Raw genomic sequence first — 25590 nt, 5'->3', positions numbered from 1 at the left:
CCCCCTGCAGTCGTGGTGGCGCTGGTGACGTGCTGCTGGTGCTGCTGCTCGTGCTCTACCGGCAGCCCAGGAATAATGTGGAGCAGCTGTCGTTCACGGTATGTTGTCTCTCCCCCTGCAGTCGTGGTGGCGCTGGTGACGTGCTGCTGGTGCTGCTGCTCGTGCTCTACCGGCAGCCCAGGAATAATGTGGAGCAGCTGTCGTTCACGGTATGTTGTCTCTCCCCCTGCAGTCGTGGTGGCGCTGGTGACGTGCTGCTGGTGCTGCTGCTCGTGCTCTACCGGCAGCCCAGGAATAATGTGGAGCAGCTGTCGTTCACGGTATGTTGTCTCTCCCCCTGCAGTCGTGGTGGCGCTGGTGACGTGCTGCTAGTGCTGCTGCTCGTGCTCTACCGGCAGCCCAGGAATAATGTGGAGCAGCTGTCGTTCACGGTGTGTTGTGTTTGTTTGAGTGCATTTTATAGGTGGTTATAATGTGCCAATGTTCTGAGGCTAGTGCAGTTTGGGGAAGTTTGTTTGTTGTGAAAAGAAAAACTGTTTTTATTCAGTAGGCTGACTACTCTAGTCTTCTTAAGAAGCAGAGCATCTATGTATAGTAATGATGGACTAGCAGCAAAACAGAGTCGTAGTTGAATTCTCTTGGGACTTAAAATTAAGACACTTATGAATAAATTACTTTTATATATAAAATAATATTACTTTTTTTTACCTATTTATTATCTCCCTTTAACCCGATGGTTGACTGGTAGAGAATGCCTTGCGGCATTAAGTCCGCCAATGTACCAATTTTGTACATAAAGTATAAATAAATTCACTTTTAAAAGACCATGTACTAGACCAGGCTACATGACTGTTTCCATGTTCCAGGTGCCGCTGGTACCCCTGGTGCCGTACCTGAGCGTGTGCATGAACGTGTACCTGATGGTGCAGCTCGACTACCAGACCTGGGTGCGGTTCATCATATGGCTCGTTATTGGTAAGACACGCATTCTCGTTTTATGCACAAGACAGCAAATTAGTTCATTAAGAGCATTTCTGCACGAAAGAATTTCGGCAAATATTTTCCGTTTATTTTTATGGTGGAAATAAATGAAGCAATTTAAAGAGAATAATATGAAGGGTGTGTGTGACGTAGAAGGAAGTTCAGGATTTGGCTTTCGATAGGCGTAAATGGTAGGAGCTGCACCGACAAGAACTAGGCTTTTAAATTAAAGAAGAATGGTGGAAAATATGTTGTAATAAAAATACAATCGATTTAATAGCTTTGCTTGTCTTTCCAGGCTACATGATCTACTTCTTCTACGGCATCAGGAACAGCTCTCTCCGGGAAAAGAGTGAGCCTGCCACAAACGGCATGATCGAAGAGAAGAGACAAGTGGTCACCACCAAGTTCTAACGCAGACCGACACTGCTTAGCCATATTAGTGTACAATACTGTGACGTCTTAACCTTACATACCTTGGGAGCCCTGGCCTCCTCTATTGGACTCCTGGGGTCCTGGGCTCGGGGCCCTGCCCTGGGCCCAATGGATAAAAGGGTGGACCCTGATGCAATCGTAAAATATTTAGACTGGTTAAACTACTTATTTGAAGATGTCAAGCTGAGAAGATTTTGGTCTTCTCACTGGTTGAGAGATGGTAAAATAGGCAAATGTAGTGAATCCAGGCATTTTGAGAAGCTTTAGGGTTTTAATAGATGAAAATATATATATCTTGCGAAAAGTAGGAAGCGTCTGTTGTATATGACTTTGTAATGTTGCAGTAAGTTGTTTTGTAAGAAGTTTAGAAAATGTTAAAGTAGAGATCGCTTTTGGTGTATTGAAGTTATTGAATTGTGATTTGAACAGTTAGTCCTAAAGGGCAGGAAGTAATAACAAGGTGATATGATGAAATGAGACTAGACATATTAGCTGACCCATAAACTCAGATTTGTGTCTGAGGACTTTAAAACCTGATTTTGAACCTGTATAACCTACATATTATAGACTTGTTTTCATTGTGAGAGTATAATAAAAATCGTTAACTCTAAATGTAACATTAAAAGGCTAGACAGCTATGTTTAGAAATAAGATATTTGTAAATAGAGATTGTTCCAGCTGATTACAGGGTTTTCATAGGACAGATTAAATAAGTGTTGAAAATAAGAGATTGCCCACAAGTGTTATTTATAAGTAGCTTTTATATTCTGGAAGGCAACTGCTACTTATTTTATAAATAAGTACCTACATTTTTATTTAAATTATTAAACAATACCTACCTATTACAACTTCAGTGAAGAAATCGATGTGGTAATATTTTTAATTTTTTGACTCTGTTATGTTAAGATTTCTGATTTTCATCCAATTTGTCCAGAAAAAATCTGGATAATGTTATGTAATTTTGCTGTATTTACCATAAGAGCCAATTGATTATTGAATACTTGACAATTGACATTCCATTATTGTAAAACATATTTTTAAAATATCATCATCATCATCATCATCATCAGCCTATCGCAGTCCACTGCTGGACATAGGCCTTTTAATATATAGTGATGTACAATATAATTTAACCGACTCTGGCAAAGCCAAGAGGATGGTTATAACTTTTAAAATATCGTGATTGCTTAGAGATTAAAATAATCCGTAAATATTGTTAATGTAATTTTTGGAGAATAATGTTTAATAGATATTAAGGAATTGATAAACTTCGTTGTGATAGATGTGTGATCGACAAGCGTTAGTTTGTATGATATTTTGGTCAGTTACAAACATTAAATTAACTTATTAGCTATAAATAAATAAGTAGTGTTAAGCATTAACAAACTGTGATTTATTGAATGAGTCGACTTAATTATTATTTGAAAGAATGATTAAATGATTACAACTTGATTACTTTGTTTATATTTAGTGGCATAGCTAGCAAAGGGAGGCAGTGCCCCTGGGTCCTCAAGCTTAGGGCCCCACAACTCATTACCAGGAAATCAAATTGAGGCTTTTCAAAACAATACTCCCAATTTCTTATTTGCCCAATTTTAGTTACCTACTTACAAAGTTGATAAAAGTATGATTGATGAAATAAAACTAAAAAAGTATTTGAACTATGTACTTAATTTATTCATTTTTACCTAAACATTTTCCAACACGCTGTTTCACAGCCAATGTATGTAACTAATACTATCTCCGAAATTTTACAAAAACTATCAATTCATATCCAGATGACCTTGACCTTGAATAATATTTGAATTAACCACAGAATATAATCACAAAAAAATGTTATCGACAAAAAGCCTTAAATAATAGAAAAAAAGTAAAAATAAAGATTAAAGATAGCAAATAAAAATAATTAAGTAACACAGCTACAGTACTAAGTACTAAATTAAATACGCTAGCAACAAAAATAAAATACTTTGGCGCAATACGTCGTAGGAACCTTAACATCGAGATTCTAAATATACTAGAAAAAAAAACAATATTATTTTTAGAAAAATGCTTAAGTATAAAGTAGGAAACTTTGAATTCCATATTTTTTTTTAAATTGAGTAGGCACGTGCCTAGATCCTAAATGTACTTGCACTTAGCCTAATTTAAAAGCAAAGCAATTTTAATACCTACATAAAAACACTTAGGCACGATTTAAAATCAAGCAATGATCGGTTATAAGACCAGTTTATAATGAATACTTAAAATCTAATGATTTTATACAGTACATGCCAATTTCTTAACTGAGGATTCTCGCTGCGCTTAAGAATTATTAAGAATTTTCAAATATGTATTTGAATCATATATTTCGCAGGTACTTGTCCTCAATTCAGAAATAGGCTGTATGTCAGATCACTTATAAAGCTAAAGTTAATACTTACTTAGTTTACAATAACCACTATTATAAATAAGCAATAAATACATATATATAACATTTATTCACTCACGATTCGATTTTAAAATTTAAAAATATTTTGCACTGATTTTATAACACATTTTTTTCATTTAAATACATTAATATAATCTAGGGTCAATATATAATCTATTAATATGCGAGTAAGATACAATGCAAGGTTATTTATTTGGTCTTGTATTATTACAATAAATGCGACTTTAGTACACAACACACAATATGCTAAAATGGCTATAAAACGCTGCTTATAGAGGTGTCTTACAAAATAGTCCTTAAAGTAATAACACTTAAGTACCTATTCGCTTAATTGTTTAGCTTAGATCTTAGGTCCGTTTTACAAAATCTGACAGTCAAAGTACTTAGCATTGGATTCAACTAATCATATTGCTTCAAATATCAGGGCTTTAGTGTGAGAAAGGAAAAAGTCCTCCTATAGTAGGTCGAGGTGTATTAGACTTCTGCTCGCTGAAAACCAACCTCATTATAATTCCTTTTTTATCTCTTTGTGTTATAACACTTATAAACATCCCTCTTACAACTGTTTTATTAGAGTATAAGAAAGTCTGCAGATCCAGTCATACACATATATGGAAACAATTGATTGGTTGAATCTCATTATAAGTAGAGTTCGAGTTTGAGTTAGCTAACCTACACATTAAAAAATCTGCATAAATACTGGGTCATAAACATAAACTAAATACTAGAAATAAAAGACACTACAGTACTCGTAGGACTGACCACTCTTTCCTCTGGTTCCTGCTTGGCTGATTGTCAGCCGAGGGCGTGAGTCAGGCCGTTGTTCAGCAAGGCGGTCTGGCTGTCATTGTGTAGGTCAGCCAGTTGGACGCCGCTGTCGATTTTGCGCTTGCGTTCCGAACTGTGCCAGGCGCCGTATGTCGCGTAGATTAGGAGACCTGGAAATTATTATTTTGGATTTAAATTGCGTTTGAATTAAGAAACAAAGTGTTGAGTAATATTTTAAATTCGGAAGTGAGTATGAAATGTTAAACAGAAGTATTAATTAGATTGAAGAAATTCCAGAGACGCGGATCAAACCCCGGGTAACAGTCAATGTAGATTTTATAAATAAATAATTGTAATGATAAAAAATTTGTGGTGTTGAGCCTAATAATTACTTTTTATTTTATTTATTTTCCATTTGTAATAAAGGGACGGATCCACAAAAGGTTGCGATGGTTTTTTTTATAGACCTCTCAAATCTATGGTTAATCCGTGCACCAGTAAAATATAAGCTACTTTACACCTATGTTTTTTATACATTAAAAAGTGACCAATTGCAACAGTTATCATCCTGCCATGATTCTTATTTAATCTGTGGTCGGCATGTCTTTTTCTTCCCTACTTTTCTTTCTGACATAATCTATCAAGTAAATCCTGTAAATCCATCACCTTGTCAAATTGACACGTCAAATTGCTAATACTCGTTAACCTACAAGCATTATGTATCAGGTAAACAGGTTTGACAGCATGCAAATAAATACAGTTATCTTAATAATGACCTACATGTAAGACTGTTGTGTAGTGTTCAGTACTTTCGTTCGATTGCAAATAATAAATATTATCGTTATCCTTTTTATAACCAAGTAAATGCTTGGTTGTTTCTTTTATTAGTTTGTGCCAATATTGATAACTTGATTTAGTTCATGTTGGACTAGTAAATAAGTCACACAGATATACATACATCTAATGCAATAATATATATGTCGGAGATAGTCAATAGTACGGTCACTGAACGAGACGCAAGCGCGCCCTCTGGTGGCGTTTCCGGTGAAACAACAATTTGGCGCGCTTGGCAGAGTCGTGGTGGTCAGCGTGGCGTCCGCGGAGCTCACTCTCGGTTTAGTCTTGGTCGAGGCTTCGTTGAATCTTCGTGGAGTCGTTGCGTTACGTCTTTACGCCTTCGTTACGTGTAGTGTACCTAGTGTTATTGCCTAGCGTTGTAGTACCGTTGTAGATCCAAATGTAAAGTGTCTTGTGAACTAAAATTGTAACGGTTCTTCTAACCTAACAGACAGACTTGTGTTGCTGGGGAGTTTGTTCCGCCACTTCTTCTCCCCAGCCAAAACACATAGGAAGTGGCGAAGGGCGGGCGTTTTGGGGGCTGTCTTTTGTTCTGACTAATTTGAATAAACGTTCTTGACTTTTGAGTTCTGAGTTCTTTTGAGTTATCTCTTTGTACGATTACCCTAACTGATGTCGGACGATAGTGCCATCCTGATGATGACGCCTCCGACATATACTAATAATATAATAAAGAGAAAACATTTTTTGTTTGGTTGTTGGTAACTACTGAAGCTACTGAACCGATTTAACTTCACTGTTGGAAACTGACACTTTTGACCCTTCCCGAGTAACACAGGCTGAATTTTATACCGGTACGGGCGGTAGTTTCCAAGGGACGCGGGTGAAACCGCGGGAAAACGACAAGTTATCAATACAGAGGGATTGAATGTTAGTATCACGGCTGACAGAGAGAAATGGAAGCGTAAAGCATAAATGCGCCGATCCCAAATAAATGGAAAATAGAGCAGAAAGAAGAAATACCTACACAGAATCGACCTAAATATAAACGAAAAAAATAAACGAAGGTCACATCGTTGGTTACTACAGTATTAATAAGAATATTTTCAAAAATCCTGTATGGAAAATACATGACCATTAAGCTGTGGGCTTATACAAGACCTTTGAACTGGTTTTTTCAATGAAGATAAGTACAAGATAAGTTCACACGTTAAAAGTTCGGGGGAAACCAACCAGTACCTATTAATTTGTCAGAATATCCTTGATATAACTTTTGTCGACCTATTTAATCCGGATCTTGGAAAGTTATTCTTAAGATATGTTCTTATTAAAAAAGTAAGGTAAGAAAAGTACAAGGGTTTTTTTGTCGGTGGTATTGCGCATTTAACGACATGCCAAGATTTAAAAAAAAAGTACAATGGTAAAGGCACTAGACCCTCTCTTCTGAATAAAACATAAATTGATCAATATGTCTTCTAAATATTTTAAAATAATCTGTAACTACAAATGCAGCCATCGTAGCAATGAGGATAGTCTAGTTTAACTTTTATTTTTTACTAGCCGTTTTCCCGCGGTTTCACCCGCGTCCCGTGGCTACTGCCCGCACCGGGATAAAATATAGCCTATGTTACTCGCAGATAATATAGCTTTCTAATGGTGAAAGAATATTTAAAATCGGTCCAGTAGTTTTTGAGTTTATCCATTACAAACAAAGTTTTCCTCTTTATAATATTAGTATAGATACCGACTACAAGTGTATGTATTTAATTAGTCATACCTAACCTAATTTAAAACTAAAACTACACTTAAAATATAAGATCCGTAATGTATCTCAATAACATGGCGAATCACAAAAAAATTATAATATAAAAACCCATAACAATATATGAGGTAATTAATAGATGCATAAAAAACTATTGTACAAGATTATTTTCAAAATTACAGACATTTTTTAAATCAAGATATCAATATAATTTACTGTCCTTAGTTTGTAGTAATTATATTTAATTATTCTATTATTAAGTCCTGAACTGGTTTCTCAAATAGATACTATAATCATATTTCCATTAGTCACGTACTGTAATACAATTTATTATTATATAATAACTAGAATAGCTGGAGTAATAAAATTAGAAAAGCTACGTGTTAATAGTGCTACCCACGACCTTTCTGTCTTATAATTCAACTATATGCAAAATAAATACCTACAATAATTTAGAACAAATTAATGCAATAAAAATGATACCTATATAACTAGCTTCCCGCCCGCGGTTTCACCCGCGTCCCGAGATAACCGTAGCCGAATGGTGGCAAAAACTATCCTATGTCTTTCTCCCAGCTAAGCTACCTCTCCTCTAATTTTCAGCTTAATCGGTCCAGCTGTTTGACCAAGGGATATACGTACGATTTTTATATATTAGGTAGATTAAAAAAATCTCGATCTAAATCTGACATTGATATCAACCATCAGATATGATACAAACAAACGCAGTAATAAATATTCCACCCAAAACAAAAATGTGAAAGACTGCCAAGTTCGATAATATGGGAATGCTTCGCCTATAAAAGAAGTGAGATCTGAATGAGTACCAAGTTCCATACACATACCTCAGTTAAAAATAGTTACTTTTTAATGATGTTACTTGGCAAGTTTTCACGCACCTTGTTATAAACCGACTAAACGCAATGAATCAAGTATTTAATTTTCTATTAAAACTTGCCAAGTAACATCATTAAAAAGTAACTATTTTTAACTGAGGTATGTGTATGGAACTTGGTACTTATTCAGATCTCACTTCTTTTATAGGCGAAGCATTCCCATATTATCGAACTTGGCAGTCTTTCACATTTTTGTTTTGGGTGGGATTTCATTTATTTTTGTAAGGTTGTTTATTTTATTTTTTTCTTATGATTAAGTTAGTTAAGGAAATGTCTCATTTATACTATCTTTCAGATTTTTGAATATGCACTATGCTTCTTACAAAGAAATGAACTAGATTAACTAAATGGACTAGATTTACCAACTGACTGACATGACATGTTATCATATATTATGTTCGTGGATCAATGTTACACATTCGTTATTTTCGAAAGTGACTCACACTTGGCCGTTTTCAGATTTTTACTTTACTTTGTCTAAATACAAACGTTTGTTACGAATTTCAGATCGATACGACCATTCGAAGATATATTATATAAATATAGATAAATTTATAATAAATTTACACCGGGTATAAATTTACACCTTCATTATTTTGAAACCGACTCACACTTGGCCATTTTCAGTTTTTTCCCTTTGCCTTGACATAAAGACCTACCTCCATGCCAAATTTCAAGTCAATACGACCATTGGTAGTGGTCTAGGTTTTTGATGAGTGAGTCAGTCAGTCAGTCAGTGAGTGTATAGTAAAAATAGCGATTTTCTGACGTCAATTTCTCAAGACCTACAATAGGTATATTAATGAAATTTTGTATTTTAGATAAGTGAGGGGGTCTCAACAGATACTAGAAATTTGATATGCTTAAATAAAATAGATTTTGAGTTATAGGGGGGTCGAATTTGGCCCGAAATGGTTCGTGTAATATAACCCACGGCCGGTGTGTCGCTTTTTTTGCTCGAACTTGGCGGACACACTGCCGTGTGTCTAGATATGTAAGAAAAAAGTATCTGAGAACCTATTTAAGTCAAGGAAATCACAAGCTGGCCTTTATTTAATACGGACTAAACAGACGTGACGCTCGCTCGTTAATTTACGTTAAAACTAGTTAATTTAAGAATGCATCGGATATTTTTGGGACTCTTTTTTATCGCGCAAGTTCTAAGCCAAACGAGAAATTTAGAATGGCCTGAAGACGCCATATTGACTTTCGGCGGGCTAGCCATGAAGTATGTGCAAAGAGTCGAGGAATTTGAAGTGTTAACACCAGATGGCTACTACCTCAAACTGTTCCACATACCAGGAGACAGGAGAAAACCCGTGCTGCTCATACACGGTGCCTTAGATTCCTCAGACAGCTTCATAATGAGAGGGAATACATCGCTCGCAGTCGCTCTAGCCAGGGACAACTACGATGTTTGGGCCATGAACTACAAAGGCAACAGATATGCCAGAACACATGTCACGTTGGACGCCGACGCAGACAAAGAGTTCTGGAACTTCAGTCTCCACGAAATAGGGACAATTGACATCCCAACCACCATAGACTTCGTATTGAACAGAACAGGGCAAAGAAAGTTAAGCGTCATCGCATTTTCAGAAGGGACAACCGCTTCTTACGTTATGGGAGCGACTCGACCGGAGTACAACGATAAAATAAAGCTTCATATATTTTTGGCACCAGTATGTTTTCTACAAAACACTAAGCCTCTTATGTCTTATATTATACAGTTGGCGCCTATTTTGAACATTGCACTAGAGGCGATCACTGGTAATGAAATCGGTGGTTACAATTCAACGTCCAAAGCTTTGATTAACCAATTCTGTATGAAAGAAGATCGCTATAAGGTATGTTTAGACGCCTTGTTTTCAGTCACGGGCGCAAACGCCAAGGAGATTGAAATGGAGTTCTTTCCTGTGTTACTGGGACACTTTCCCGCTGGCAGTTCAAGGAAGAATCTGTACCATCTAGCGCAGATAGGCGAGTCGAAGAAGTTTCAAAACTACGATTACGGATTGGCGCAAAATATGAGGAAGTATAAGAGACCAACTCCGCCGGAGTACGACTTGAGTCAAGTGACAATGAGTATCGCGTTGATAGTGGCGAATAATGATAAAATATCGACCATCAAAGACACTGAACTGTTGAGACAGCGGTTACCGAATGTCGTGGACTACATCAAGATGCAAGATAATGCATTCAACCACATAGATTACGTTTGGGGTAGGAGTACACACAAAATGATGTTCCCACATATATTTCGGCTTTTGAATAAGTATAATTACTGAAGAAAACAAAGACTAGAAAGTTATTTAGATAGTAAAACGGGTAATAATGATGATGTGGTGTGTGTTAATTGTGTGTATAGTGTAATTAAAATTATTTATAGGATAATTCTTGTGAAAGAGTGCAAGTAAGACATAAAACACAGGTATGTGTTTAATGATTTATGTGAATACCAAAAATATTACGAAAACAAAACACTTTATTTTGCTGGAAAGGGCAGTCAAAAAAATAAAATTTGAATTGTTTTCGAAGGTCAATATTACGCGAGAAAAGTACAATTAGTGATAAATAATACAGATAATACCGTTTGCTTGAATAATAAATGAATAATTAATTTATACATATAATCAATTTATTTTATTATTATCTCTAGAAGATGTGTATGAAAAAAACTTTTAAGTTAAACGGTTTTACTTTATGTGCACTGAAAACTAGAAAATAAAAAAAAACTGTTAAGTCCTTACCTATAAACCTACGTAGGTGGTCCCGGTCATATTAGACTAAAATAAAAACGTGGGGCCCATTACCTAACTATTGCTGTAGTACTTTCTTCTAGAGGTATAATAGGTGTGGATTGCATCGACTTACTATAATCGTAACTGGAGATTTTGACAATCAATAATCAGCCGTAGCGGCTTCACCAGCGCACGCCGAGCTCATGATCTACCAAAGTATAAAGATATGCTTTGCCATAGGTAGGATTTCAGAGGGCCCCACGTTTTTATTTTAGTCTAATATGACCGGGACCACCTACGTAGGTTTATAGGTAAGGACTTAACAGTTTTTTTTATTTTCTAGTTTTCAGTGCACATAAAGTAAAACCGTTTAACTTAAAAGTTTTTTTTACCGATTTTTTATTTTCTAGCTTTTAGTATTTAATGAAAATGCCTACCAAATATTCCTCATTCTATATATGGGTCAGCAGCGGTGAGGGAGTGCCAGTCTCTTACTGACTAAAAACCGTTGTGTTTCGTCGTAGGCCTTTTATGTACCAGGACCACGGTAACTCTTTCGAACAATCCCGCAGGCCTGGGCCCCGCTGGGGTTGCTGACAGTATTCTACTTGTGTAGCCCTTTCATTTGATACCCATATTGAGGGGGTTGTGGAAAAAATATGTAATCCGCCATTTTGTACCGGCGGCCGTCTTGGATTTACAATGTTATTGATATTACTATATTGTATTGTCATCGGAATTGAAGGTGTGTACCAAATTTCAGATCAATCTGACAACAGGAAGGTACTTAAATTTGAATTACTAAATTTGACCCAAGAATAATAAATAAATAATAAAAAAAAAACAAACAGGGTGAGCTAAATAAAACCGTTTAATAATAAAAATAAGTTCAGTTTTTGGTGAGTAATGTAAAGTTTTACAATTTCGATATTCGTTTTGAACAATAGGGCGATAAATCAAACTTGAATAAATTACCAAAACTAAATCTGAATAAATTATGAATATAATTAACAAACATGCCTCTAGGTTTTTTTTAGATATCGCTAGCAAATCCGAATGACTGTTTTCAGTGTGTCAAATGTAAATGTGTGCAATAAAGAATAATAGTAATGTGATAATAGTAAACAATTATGTGTAGGTATCTGCTATATATTTGAACAAATATTTTCATTGCGTTACCATGTAACTGCCGCACGGTATGATCGATCAAGCTTAACCTGTGCTCGGGGTCAATCATCGGATGGGTGACCATTTGAGACAGCGATTTTATTCAACGCGTTAGCTAGGTTTCTTTTGCATTTTTCCTTATATTGGTCCTTAGTTCTCCTTGGTCTTAGGCCTTAACCCGCAGTATAATATTATATTTTAAACGTTATACATAAGGAAGTTGTAATAAATACATTATTATAATACTCGGAAATAATATAATTGTTGTTTTTATGGTCTGTTGAGTGGATCAAAACGATAGAGTAACTTCCTAAGACAAGATTATTATGCATAACAAATTTTTTTGTTGGGAACCGTCTAGAGGTTAATAGTTTTTTTCTGGTAAATTATTTGAATGTATGTAGTTAAATTTATATTTTTGAATAATTAGCAATGGTTCAATTCTAAATGATTTCGATAGTTTACAAACGTAATTTTGCGTGCGTAATTTTTTGCATTTAGTTTAATTTTCTAATTTACATGCACATAAAGCATTCCTGACCATGAAATACTTTTCCTACCGGAAACCTCAAACTGCACTCGAATTTGCATTTTTGAGAATTTAATGCAATTAATTAAATTAAAAAATATTTTATATTTAAAATAGTTTTAATACTGTGTTTTTTTTGTTGTAAAATTTATATATCCTCCGAGCCTTTTTCCCAAACTACGTTGGGGTCGGCTTCCAGTCTAACCGGATTCAGCTGAGTACCAGTGCTTTACAAGAAGCGACTGCCTATCTGACCCCCTCAACCCAGTTACCCGGGCAAGTTGCTGTAAAATTTATTTTTAATAAAAAATCGCTGTGAAAAAATATTAAATCTTAGAATGTGTACAAATGCCATCATCATCATCAAGGTGCTGTGTGATAGTTATACCGCCACCAGTCAGTCGCGATTGTTCAGCACGATGCACCATGATCACATGACGTTAGCAATTAAGGCTGGAAACAGTGCTCGGCCGACGGTTAGTGCTGACCGTACGTCCCGACCGAATCACATACAAAATCACGCGCGTGCCCTCAGCGTAGCTCTGTGCGCGTTCATAGACTTGCACAGATACAGCTACGTCGATCGGCGGTCAGCGCTGACCATCGGTCTAGCACTGTTTCCAGCCTTAGACAGCCTTAAACCTATAGCAATAAGGTTGATATTGGCTTACCAGCAGCGATCCATACCGCGAACCGGAGCCAGGTCATGTAGTCGAGGTTCAGCATCAGATACACGTTGATGAGGATGCTGATACCTGGTAACCACGGTACTAAGGGTACCTGGGCAGAAAGGGGAGTTTTTAGTTTATATTTAGACCAATTATTGAGAAGTTGGTTAGAAAATGGGGAAGCAAATGTAGATGTAAATTATTATAATAATGAGAGCTCCGTTGGCATTGGCCTTTCTGCTCGAAAATAAAATGCAGATTTCATAACTATTTATATAGTGCTGATGCTGCGCTTTTTTGAAGTCAAGACCGAAAGATCATTTACATTTTAAAATTGATGGTGGATGGTGATGATGATTTCTTTAAACATGGCGATAATGAAGAATTATGCAGATTATTCTGAATTATCTGATAGTCATTAAAGATAGTTCAAAATACAGCTCTTCAAAATGATCAAAACTCTATGGCAACACAACAATATACAAGTTGTTTAAACACAAAAACTATACTCACAGAGAAAGCCAGCTTCTTATCAGACACAGGTTGTCTAGATATAGCTACTAACGTAGCTACCACCAGCGTGGAGCCCACTGCTAACATGGCTGTGGGACCAACGTGACCTTCCAGTATCGCATCACCGTACTGGTTGATGCTCGACATCATTACGAAGCACCATACTCCTGGGCAGGAAGTTTGTAAGTTATAAAACAATACTATAACTTAAAAAAATACTTTTGATTTGAATATAGAAGTCGGTGTCTCATTAGTGTCAAGGTGATTTGACTAACGACTTTTGGAAGTAAGTAGGGTGCCGGGATATTGGGATATTTTAATTAAAAATCATAATAAACTTTAACTTTGGTTTATTTTGGATTGTAGGCGCAGCAACAATTTCAGTAGTCAAAACTTAATCCTATTATTTTTCATAAAATACATTTAAATAGTTGTCTAGCGAGGAATAAACTATAATGAATAAAACCTATCGACTATGAAGTTTCTAACTGCTCTATAGTAGCATGATCAAAAAAAAATATTTAAAAAATCACGGCATCTTCGACAATCGAGCATAGCACATAAAGCAGTAATATAGTTCGTATCAAACTTTATGTCAGCTAGAAACACGACGTCACATGTACGCAACGTTATTCAAAAGTCAGTCGCGAGCCACCATTATGTTTGGCGAGAACTGTACTTAGGTACATTCTGCCGTAATGTACTATAGACTGTAGACTGGCCGTGCTCGTGACGTGACAGTATGGTATCGACTCATCACGTCAGGAACACTGGGGCCCGATTCTCCTAAGTTAATATGTAATGTCGAAATCGAATAGAAATATGATCACAATGGCAGTTTTGACCATATTGGGCATTCTGCTACTAATATAAGACCAATCGTATTCCAACGACATTCGATTGGTTTGCGATTTGTCTGCTATTTTGGTGATTTTAGCTAAACGGTAGTTCGCTCTACAATCATATTGCAATCGTAAATCATTTGCAGACAAAACTATTCATTATTGAATAACAGAAAAGGATAAAAACGTTTATTCCAAAGAAAAAATAGCGGAATGCAATCGTAATTGAGTCGGGATTGGATCTCAGTCAAAGGTGAATCGTATGTCGCTTAAGTAAAATTAAGAGAATCGGGCCCCTGGTCAACATAATAACCATGACTTACCGTACAAAGTGACGAGCACAGACACAGTCACGGAGCTGAGTTTGGTGGGTAGCGCGTGTTTGTCCGCGTTGACGAGTTGCCGCAGAGCTTCGCGGTACGTGAACTTCAGAGGTTCTTGATTGCGGTGCGGCTGGCTGTACTCGTATCTATCACAATATGATAAAAATATTGACTAAGACACAAGGAAAGGAAATGTTTAACATAGTTATATGAATATAAGTAAAAATGTTTAACATAGTTTAAAAAGCAGCTAGCCCTTTTACTGAACAAGGTCATTCAATTACTCGTCTAGCTTTCTAATTGAATAGAATAATTGAGGCACTCAAAACTTTCAACATTATATCCATACAGGTGATTGATTAAAAAGCTGCCGCATAATTGAAGAACTTTCTACACGCAATTGATACATTAAATCAATGCGACAAGTAATAGTAATTTGACAGGAAATGAACTGTAATATTAAATATGAACCCTATTATCTTTTAAACTAATAACTTACCTAAGCAGCAGTACACAGGAGGCGACCATAGAGTAGGCTAGCAACGTGCCTATAGACATCATGTGGATCAACTGCTCCAGTCGAAAGATCATAGCCAATGTACCTGTATAGAATATCATATATTAATCAATTCTACTAAAATTGGGCTCAAGGCTAACTTACAGCCACATGGGTCGATCGATATTAAGGTTAAGCGACGCTTAGAGTGGATGGGTGCACGTTCAAAGGGTGGGTCCCGACTGTCATTTTAACATCTTTGACAGTCGTTACTTCTACTACGTTCCAGGTGCCAGATGTTCTGACACCAGTCTCACCAAGGCGTATCTTGTTTCCCGGGAAACTGGGTTGTGGTAGTCAGATAGGTAGTCGATTCACGTAAAACATTAGCACTCAGCTGCGTTCGGTTACACTAAAAGTCGACCCTGGCATAGTTGAGACAAAGCTAGGCAGATGATGCAACGGAAATACTTTAAAAAATAAAAGACGTTTTAGACAAAATTTTACCACTATCGGGAAGGGGAACACGGTACCTAGGAGACTGGGGGAGTAGGGGGAATACTGGGAAGTTGTGTTAAGTTACCAGTGAAGAGTCCAGCGATCATGGTGCCGATGAGCGGCGTCTGGAACCTCTCGCTGACCTGCCCCATGAAGCGGAACAGCAGCCCGTCCGACGACATCGCGTAGATTATACGCGGCAGCGGGAACACGGCGCCTAGGAGACTGGGGATAAGGGGGGAAATTATGTTAATTGCTGAAGATTAATTGTAGATAACATGACATGACAACGTTAAAATATGTAAGATGACTAGTTGTTTCGCTTCAACAGCATCCCGAGGAAACTTCTTCCTATACCCAGATAAAATATAGTGTATGTCACCCGGAGATGGTACATAGCTTCCTAACTCAAATAATTTTCAGTAGGTTCAGAGCCTGGTAGCAACAGAGGGGTACACCCCAAACACCAAAAAAATTCGCCGGTAATTCCACCCGCGTCCCATGGGAACTACTCCGCATAACCGGGTAAAAGTAGAATGAGTGATCACACTAAAAGAACTATACATATTAGACCAACAGTTCGTGATTAGCGTGTTCAAGCAACCTAGTTTGATGATGGATGATACTACCACAGTACATAATGATGTACGTCGACAGTCGGTACATTACCTGGAGCAGAGAGCGCAGATGGCGCCGACGCTGACGGCGTACTTGGCCCACGGCCAGCCCAGCTGGTCGTACACGTAGGGGAACGGAGCCTTCTCGTCCTGGACACAATAACAGTCTGACGGTAAATATGACAGTCAGACGGTAAATATGACAGTCTAACGGTAAATTTACTGACAGCGTTAACCTTATCCATGAATCATAACCTTTTGTCAGTTTCTATTACTGAATAATAAATAGATATCCTGTTATAACATTTTTTTATGTTGATCGAGAGAGCAAAATAAAATTCAAAGTTAAGTTAAAAATGTACAATTCAAGGCTGTAATTATTAAAATTCATAAGGATTTATGGGATTCACGATAGATTAGATTTCGATCTTGTATGCCAGTTACTGTTCAAAAAATGTATCCAGTTTTCAAGCGACATAATCCAAAGCTTTTTATAAGGTCCTAACCTGTCTTTTTTTGATAACAATCTCATCCAAAGTTACGTTAAGAAGTTTTGACTCATGATGGACAGTGTACATACCTGCATATAATAAGGCAACATGAGCGTCAACACTGAAGACACCCCGCAATACGCGAGGAACACCACGAGCAGTGAAGCCACCACCGCGAAGGGGATCGTCTTCTGTGGCCGACGGGCTTCCTCGCCTGCTGTCGCTACGCAGTCGAAACCTGGTGGGAAATAGTAAGATAGTTATTTACCTATATAAGAACACGTGGCTAAGTCAATGTTACAAAGATCAATCGGTCCTAAAAATAAGCGACGCTTAGTGCGTTCAATCTGTAGATGGGTGACCAAATGGAGGATAATCAAATTATCATGATGAGTTTCGAAAGATTTAAGCATCTTTGGCAGACTGACGGACAGTTGGTTGAGGAGGCCAGATAGTCAATCGCACATTATAGAACACCAACCACATCCCGTTATACTAGCAACCATAAGATAGTTTTGGAAAAGGCTAGACAAATGATAAGGGATGAATTTTCTGCCGTAACACACATTTCTCTGAAGAATAAAAGATAAGAAAATTTTGTCTATCATTTTTACCACCTCTCACCATCATAAAAATATGATCACTTAATTTACTATTACTTACCAATAAAGCCATAGAAGCAGACAGCAGCCCCCTTGATGATGCCAGCGAGGCCGTAGGGCGCGAAGCCGCCGGTGCCGAAGTCTTTGTGCTCAGACTTCGGGACTTCTTCAGCAGGGATGCGCCAGTTCTTTGTGTCGGCTGTGGAAGAATATCAGGTTATCAAATAAGTGTTAAATGTTAATATTTATTTTTTTGCTGAAGTGCATTTTTGATGAATAACTTTATAACCCGGTACATTAAACAAAAAAAATACTATAATGTTCTCGCTCTCGCCCATGCCGTCAATAGTGTCAAAACCGGGTCACTAAAAAAACTTGCTAAACTGACTATATTAAAAGAAAGCAACAAAAATACTTGAAGGCGCATTTTAAGGTTACTTTCAATGTATATTTGGTATTCAGCCTAACTTACCTTTAAAAGATCCTGATATGATGACGAACAACACGACACACAGGTTGACTCCCGTGCAGAAGTTGTTGAACTTAGTCGACTCCTTCACTCCGAACGCAAGGGCCACTGTAATAAATATAAAAAAGAAATTCGTTAACATATTAAAAACTTGTAATAAAACCGCACAGGACGCTTAAGGTCATTTGAACATCCTTAGCAGTTGCAAGAAGCCAGAAAGTCCGACAATAGCCTTACCAAGGGGCATGGAGTTATCCAGGTAGCTAGGTTAAGGAGGTCAGACAGATGACCGCTACATATAAAGCACTGTTACTCAGCTGCATCCGGTTACCCTAGCGGCCGACTCTAACATGGGAAAAGGCTAGGCAGATGATGATGGATGCTGTACTGACCAGAGAACGCCATGATGACGGAGAAGGCGAACAGGTCAGGGTACCGCGCGAGGTGCGGCGTGTCTAGAGGCATGGCGGCCTCCAAGCTCGTAGATATCGCCTTGCCCAGGAGTGAGTCTAGGTACTCGCTTAGAGCCTTTACTACGGAAGCGGCACCTGGAAATAAACGAAAGAGATCAAACGTCAACATTAAACTCATCATTTAATGTATTTCATCAAACTTAAAATTAAGAAACTGATTCACGTCTTTGGATTCCGCCCATTCTCAAAAATAACATACACACATACAAATATATTATAATAAAATTTTGTTTGCTGATTGTGCTGTTTGGTGTCATTCTGTTGGGTTTCATTCTCATATAAAAAATACCCTTCTTAAGTAGAATCAGTAACTTTTTGACATTAAATTACAGAAGGCATATATCTGACTTCAAATTTAATGATACTGCATTGAAACAATCGATATAGAATTTGATACGAACTTTAGATAAACATAAGCATACATCAAAGATTCTCCCGAATCTGCAAGATAGCTAAATAAGACAAACAAAAACACAGAAACATGACTTACCAATAATGTACTCCAATATAAGATTCCATCCGATAATGAAAGCAATAAATTCGCCGACGCATACATAACTGTAGACATACGCCGAGCCCGCTTTTGGCACGCGAGCGCCGAACTCCGCGTAACATAAGCCTGAAACAAGAGATTGGTAGGCCTTTAAAATATGGTAAGAATTCCTTGAAATGTACGTGGACTGTCAACTCCATATTGGAAAGGAAAATTACAATAACAGCCTCAATTTGAAAGACTCGTCATTCGTCATCACATTTGCGCACTTATTCTGCTACAACAGAAAGACCTTTAAGTTACGTTTGAGACGTTTGAAAAATGCTTTTATTTAAGGGATTTGTGTGTTTCGGTGAAACATGGCCGTGCCTAGAATGCCGCCTACCCCTAACACTGTCAAGTCTAAAGCAGAGAGAATCGGTCCAGAACTTCTTCGTCTACCAATGAAGAATTAATTTGCGAACCTTCTTCAGTTAATATATTGAGGCGTACACTTTCTATATCAATTCTTGGGTTTTTAAATAACAAAAATGCAAAGGCAGTATAAAAACATAAAGATAAACGCTGATAGTAATTTTGACGATAAAGATTACCGATTCTGAGAAAATGTTGTAGTGTTTTACTTGAATATCCAGACATCCGCTTAGATTATTTTTGATATCCTTTTAATATTCTAAAACTATAAAACCACTTGAAACTCCAAAACAAATATGACCCAGTTTTTTAGTCCACGGGTTAACTCAAGGTTTTACTACAATGTAGTCATAGTTACAGATAGCATATCTATCAGTTTCACAATCCTGTATCTCTTTATCGTCACCATCAACTGTCCTTGATTGTTTGATGACAATTTGATAGGGGGAAACATTACTGGCCATCCATTAATAGTACAAATAAATAGGTAAAGTACGTAGGTTTTACATGATTATGATGTGGTGATAACTGAAACAATTGCATCACAAGGATCAAACCCTGCGCTCCGGCCATTATAAGGACCCTTCCCCACTAGGGGGAGGTATGAGGGGCTTGCCGGTGGGGGACTGGACGCCATAGATTCCCAAACTCACTCAGGCGAGGTCGGAGTGCCGCCAGGCCTTTTTAGTGGGTATACCGGAAATGATTTTACCGGGGAGTCCCACATACCCGTCTCCCGTCCCCCGACGGAAAGGGGATGCGTAATAGCATTTTTAGCCCAGCGACAGCGAAAAAAAAGGCTTCTTATATAATAAATATCTAACAAAATATCAGAGAATCCACCAACGTTTAATTGGTATTGTTAGAACTCTTTGTCAATCCCAATATCTAATGAAAAATAGCACGCTTCGTCAATTAAAAATACCATCTAGAACAGTAATAACCCAGATTAATCAAGATTATTCTACAGGCACGTCAGCTCTTTAATTTCTTTACCAGCCGTTTTCCGTGGTTTCTCCCTCGTCCCGTGGAAACTAGTTCCCGATTAAGTAGTTTCACAGCCTTTAACAGATAAAGGAACTCCAAAAATAACTAATCTAAAAGTTACTCACCAGCAAAAGAACTAGCAATAGCAGCTAACAAGAACGACACCACCACAGCGGGTCCTGCATAATTCTTGGACACATCCCCTGGTAACATGTACACCCCCGTGCCTAGAGTGCTGCCTACCCCTAACACTGTCAGGTCTAAAGCCGAGAGCACAGGTCCTGAACTTCTACGTCTACCCATGAAGTATTGACGGCATCTTGCTGATGGGTTCTTCATTTTTAGTGGTTAAAAGGTGTAAGCGACATTGAGTGTGATGTCGCTTACAACCTTTTAAGGTTTGGTGTTTTTTTTTCTGTTTTCACTGATTATTATGAGTCTTTAAAGACTGATTCAAGATTTCCTGGTCAACTGCAGGTCATTTTATTCGAAAACACTTTTATTATATATTTTTTTCAAACATTGGATCTTCCTACGCCCACAACATATCACACTGCAGAATTAAGACTTAACAGTACTATGGTCTCCGCGTCTAAAAACTGCCATTATTTACGGATACTATTGTAAAACGCATTGACGAAAACGATACATGAAAATTAATGGTTTTCTTAGTACTTTCAGCGATAACAGCCGATAGTTACGTCGTTTTTAATGATCATTAAAGATTTCCTCTTAAAATTCTTAGTTCGGTCATAATAGTCCAAACGCGTCATACGTCTTGATAAAATATTCCTAGCATGCGCAGTCTGTCTACTTCTAGCGCAGTCCGTCTACTCCTATCGCAGTCGGTCTACTCCTAGCGTGTAAGTAAAGTCTGACAGAAGACGGGTTAGGCAAGGAGTGCTTTCTGACTTCTACCTTTTTATTTGTGGCATACTCACAATTGTTTTCGTCCTAAAAAGTATATAAACTTCAAGGTTTTTTTTATGAAGCAAGCTGTTTTAAACGCCTAACACCGAAATATTCTACGACTAAATAAAACTTATCTTACCTGCAAAAACACTAGCCACAGCAGCTAGCAAAAAAGACAATATCACAGCCGGGCCAGCATAATTCTTGGCGACGTCACCAGCCAGCACGTAAACTCCTACGCCTAGCGTGCTGCCTACGCCTAGCGCAGTCAAGTCGAGCGCTGAGAGCACTCGGGCTAGGCGTGCGGCTCCTTCTTCTGCGACTTTACGGCGAGAAAGGACCCCGTAGGCGATGCGAGCCACGCGGGTCGCACCGGCTTTGAGGCCACCTAGGAAAAAATACAAATAATTATGTACACATTAAAATGTAAAAGCGGTTTTTAAATACCGCTATCGGAGTATAGAAATTACTAATGGATGTATGACTAATTTATGGTTTAGCTATGCAAGAGACAATGTGCACCAGGTGCTTGTTCGAATCCGCTGTAGGATTAATCTATTTTTGCTTGCCAGGATTTTTTACCAGGCGTTTTTGATCAAAGTAACACCTGCGGCAGGGAATTACTAGGAATAGAGTTTATTTCTCGCAAAGGATGCATATCATGTTACATACAATAGTTACTACCTGCAATTACTTCGCCGGGACGCTACAAAACCGTCAGAAACTAGTATTCCTTCACACACATTATAAAACCATAAAACAAATCACAGAGTAAGAAGTCAATACATACCGATGGCCAATAAAACGACGCTGGCCATTGACGAGGCCATTCATTTAACACGTCCAAAGTAAAACTAAACTATACTGGACCAAATCTACGCACAAACGTACCACTTAGAAACCGCGTATTGAGAACATACTACAAAGAATATTAGCGGCAATCAAACCAATTAGGTTTAAAAAGTTTTTAAGAAGATATTTTTTGTTTCTCTGAAAAAACTTCGTTCTTTGGTTAATAAAAAAATATATATATAGGTAATTCTTTCTGGTACTCGAAACTGTCTAGAATATATTTTTTTTACTCTCAAATGTTTAAAATTAAGATTTTAATTCTATCAGTACTGTTTTGAACTTGATCTAATTACACACTCAATTTACATTTAAACTCGAACGAATAAGGAATGTAGAAGAAATATCTAATATTTGTTTATTTGGTACACATGAACACAGAACACTTGTGTCGCATTACTGGCTTGACGACAAACTATGAACTACTAATAATGCTGAATATTACGGAAGAATAAACTGCAGACTAGGTTAAACGCCTACGTGATAGATAAGTACAGTCACAGCACACATATTGTTTTTAAAATAGCAGTTTTTCGCATGTTGAAAAAATAACATGATGGGCTTTTTTTCTGATAAAATTCCGATTACTTGAAATCTTTTTTATTTCTTGAGAATTTATAAAAAAAATATGGGAAAATATAAGAGACGAAAAAATAAGAAAAAAGAGACGGGATATTAGAATGAGAGTAGGTGCGAAATTAAAAATATACAATATGACTTCCGACAACGACTGTACCTAACAATGCTGAATCAGCTATATTCAGAAATCCCTTGATGGGCATTTTTTTGCTAAAATCTTTTTTTTTATTGTGATTAAAATGACGCACATTTAATTTAAAAACACAAGTAATGGCACATTTTAATATTGACTAAAAATAAATTGAAAATGAAAAAAATAATGTAATGAATAGATTTTTGATCTAGAAAGCAGTTCTCCCTATATGGCAAGTGTTCAAAATACGTGAGGTTTGAAGTTTGGAGGAGTTTATAAAACAATATGTAACAGTTCTTGGTAGCCTTAAGTTTACAAAATATTGAATGACCTAATAAAATAATTAGCAATTATAAAAAATTAAATAAACTTACAGAGCACCACAAACAAAACCCACATTATAACCAACTACTGAAACAAGACTGCTGTAATTCAGCCAGACCGGACCGCCCAATACCGTTCAATTGATCGCTCAGACATTAAGATATCATCGATGTACGTACATACACCAATTGATACAGAATGTAACTGTTATTGAATAGTGCTCCGTTGACCTCTGGTCTGCTTGAATGGTTTGTATTGATTGACAGCCAGGTTGTTGGCTTTTTTATTTCAGATGATATATTTCCGGGTTAGATTCAGTTACAGTCTCAATACAAAATTTTATAAGAAGTGCCTATATTTCATTAAAATAAATACTTTTTTGTTGTTTCCATGCATAAAGTGAGATGGTAATGCCAGCCATTAAGACAAAATATTTGTTACATGTATATTTAATGTCTTCTGCAAACATTGTATGTATATTTTGTTACCCAGCAACTAGGTTTGGCTAGACTTCCCAATAAACCTATATAATTTTTGTTTTATTTTGGTAACTTTTTTTTGTAATATGTTTGTAGTGAAAGCTAGCAATTTAAGAAGTTAAACTAAGTGAAAGTGGAATGTACTTTTCTTACTTTTCTATTTGTTTCCACCTGACTGGTTCCTATTAAAGCACTTTCTTCAAACAGAATTTTATCCCAATTTTTTATAATATAACAGTCCTTAAATCATTACAAACTTTTAAATTTATGCAGATGTACAATTATAAATTATAATTAATGATTATAATTATAAAGATGTGGTACTACAATTGCTCGCAACATTTGGCACTGTCAGTAATGTGCTTACACTTATATAGACAATAGAAATCTGTGCACTTAATATCTAATGTCCATAACTTTACCTAATTTTATCTTATATTACTTTGTAATTCAAGTTAAAGAGTCTTGAAGAGAGAATGAATCTTTATCGGATTAGTTATCACAAGCAATAGCTTATAACTTTATCCAAACAAACCCCTTCTGTATCTAGCGAATATGCAATTTATTTTGACCAGTTCAGATTACATTTGAAATAATTATGTTTACAGTACAGTGAATGATTTCTTGTATGACAGATTATGTCACCTTGATATATGATAGCAATCTTGTTTATTGGATTCTTTTACAAATAAGGATTTGTATTAAACCATTACTATTTTAGGACTGACAGCCTTTTATTGTTAACCAGCCTCTGGCCATGGTTTCACTTGTGTCCTGAGATAACTGCTTCATATAGCCGGATGGTGACAAAAACTCTTGTGCCCCTCTCTCGGGACTAAGCTTCCTCCCATCTCATTTTCAGCTTAAATGGTTCAGATATTCTTGAGTTATAAGTAGTGTAACTAACACAACTTTATTTTATAAATGTCCATATGTATGTATATGCATATATGTCACTCATTTATCAAGGGCAATCTTGTAAAGCATGTCTGACTTATCTATGTGGTTAGGGTGCCATTTAACCAAAAAAACTTGACCAATTTTAACATGTTGATAAATGATAACCTTCATAAATTCAATAAAGGCATTTACGATAACCGCGATAACGTTTATTATGTTAAAATATGCAAGTGTGTGCAACTGCATTCATATAAATTCGTTACATTATGATACAAATTGAGTATGATTTAATGAATTATTACATAATGGAGCTTTATAAATTCAGTAACGTGATATATTTAAGTCTAATTTATGTTTTTTCTGTTCATTTAAATAAATATATTCTCCTTTTCCGTGTCAGGATGGAATAAATTAATGTATTAAATGTTGCTCTCATTTTAGACTTAAATAGAGTAAATGAAATAGAAACCTTACCTTCGTCGTAAGCCTGGCGTACTGTGGGGCTCTGGTCACCACGTCCACGCACCGGTTCGTAGTTTCCCATTAAATTATCACTCGGAAAAGACATTACGGAAAACCAATATTAAAACCTAACCTATTTATACATAACTAGGTCGCACGACGTAATTATATGCTAGGGTACACTTTGTATTCGGAATTTAACACATCAACCACAATATTCTTTGATTTACGTGCGATAAATGTGGTTCAACATATAAAATTACTTTCAAATCGTGTAGCCGCACAAGTGAAACGTGAAACTGACATTGACATGACAGCCGATCTGTGTCCTACTGGCGTTTAGTGATGAGACGACGTTATCGATATAAGAGAGTAAAAGCGTCATCATCATCATCATCATCATCAGCCTATCGCAGTCCACTGCTGGACATAGGCCTCTCCAAGTGCACGCCACTGAGATCGATTTTCGGCTTCTCGCATCCAGCTCCTGCCAGTCGTCTTGCGCAAGTCATCACTCCACCGTGCCTGAGGACGTCCTACACCTACGTTTGCCGAGGC

The 25590-nt window shown here is 36.9% G+C and overlaps 3 protein-coding genes across 6 annotated transcripts in view; 2 read left to right on the top strand and 1 right to left on the bottom strand.

Annotated features, from left to right (window-relative positions):
• The window catches only part of LOC124637284 (cationic amino acid transporter 3), a 36199-nt gene extending 33331 nt beyond the window's left edge, over positions 1 to 2868 (top strand). For both annotated transcript variants that reach the window (XM_047173632.1, XM_047173631.1), the window contains exons 10-11: positions 867 to 975; positions 1280 to 2868. In XM_047173632.1, coding sequence (XP_047029588.1) covers positions 867 to 975; positions 1280 to 1395 — 225 coding nt within the window. In that variant the 3' untranslated portion in view covers positions 1396 to 2868. The remainder of the gene's footprint in view (positions 1 to 866; positions 976 to 1279) is intronic.
• A 201-nt stretch (positions 2869 to 3069) lies between these two features.
• On the bottom strand, positions 3070 to 25352 carry LOC124637282 (cationic amino acid transporter 2-like). Of its 3 annotated transcripts, none has more exons than XM_047173628.1 (14): positions 25045 to 25352; positions 21446 to 21694; positions 18991 to 19119; positions 18420 to 18575; positions 18031 to 18135; positions 17620 to 17757; positions 17046 to 17194; positions 16518 to 16615; positions 15934 to 16073; positions 15354 to 15456; positions 14855 to 15000; positions 13690 to 13856; positions 13180 to 13288; positions 3070 to 4785 (listed from the first exon to the last, which is right to left on the bottom strand). In XM_047173628.1, exons 1-14 carry the CDS (start codon positions 25136 to 25138, stop codon positions 4643 to 4645), a joined length of 1926 nt encoding a protein of 641 aa, XP_047029584.1. In that variant the 5' UTR covers positions 25139 to 25352; the 3' UTR covers positions 3070 to 4642. The 3 variants fall into 3 exon arrangements, with proteins under 3 accessions (XP_047029584.1, XP_047029586.1, XP_047029585.1); XM_047173630.1 differs by lacking the exon at positions 25045 to 25352 and adding an exon at positions 23242 to 23319; XM_047173629.1 differs by lacking the exon at positions 25045 to 25352 and adding an exon at positions 22097 to 22287.
• On the top strand, positions 9010 to 10642 carry LOC124637285 (lipase 1-like). The gene has a single exon (XM_047173634.1). The coding sequence runs from the start codon at positions 9190 to 9192 to the stop codon at positions 10357 to 10359; it is 1170 nt and encodes a 389-aa protein (XP_047029590.1). The 5' UTR covers positions 9010 to 9189; the 3' UTR covers positions 10360 to 10642.
• Positions 25353 to 25590: the final 238 nt, after the last annotated feature.

This window comes from Helicoverpa zea, chromosome 16 (genome assembly GCF_022581195.2).
Source record: "Helicoverpa zea isolate HzStark_Cry1AcR chromosome 16, ilHelZeax1.1, whole genome shotgun sequence".
NCBI lineage: Eukaryota > Metazoa > Arthropoda > Insecta > Lepidoptera > Noctuidae > Helicoverpa > Helicoverpa zea.
The sequence above is the reverse complement of the archived record's forward strand: the minus strand, read 5'-3'. Positions and strand labels throughout refer to the sequence as shown.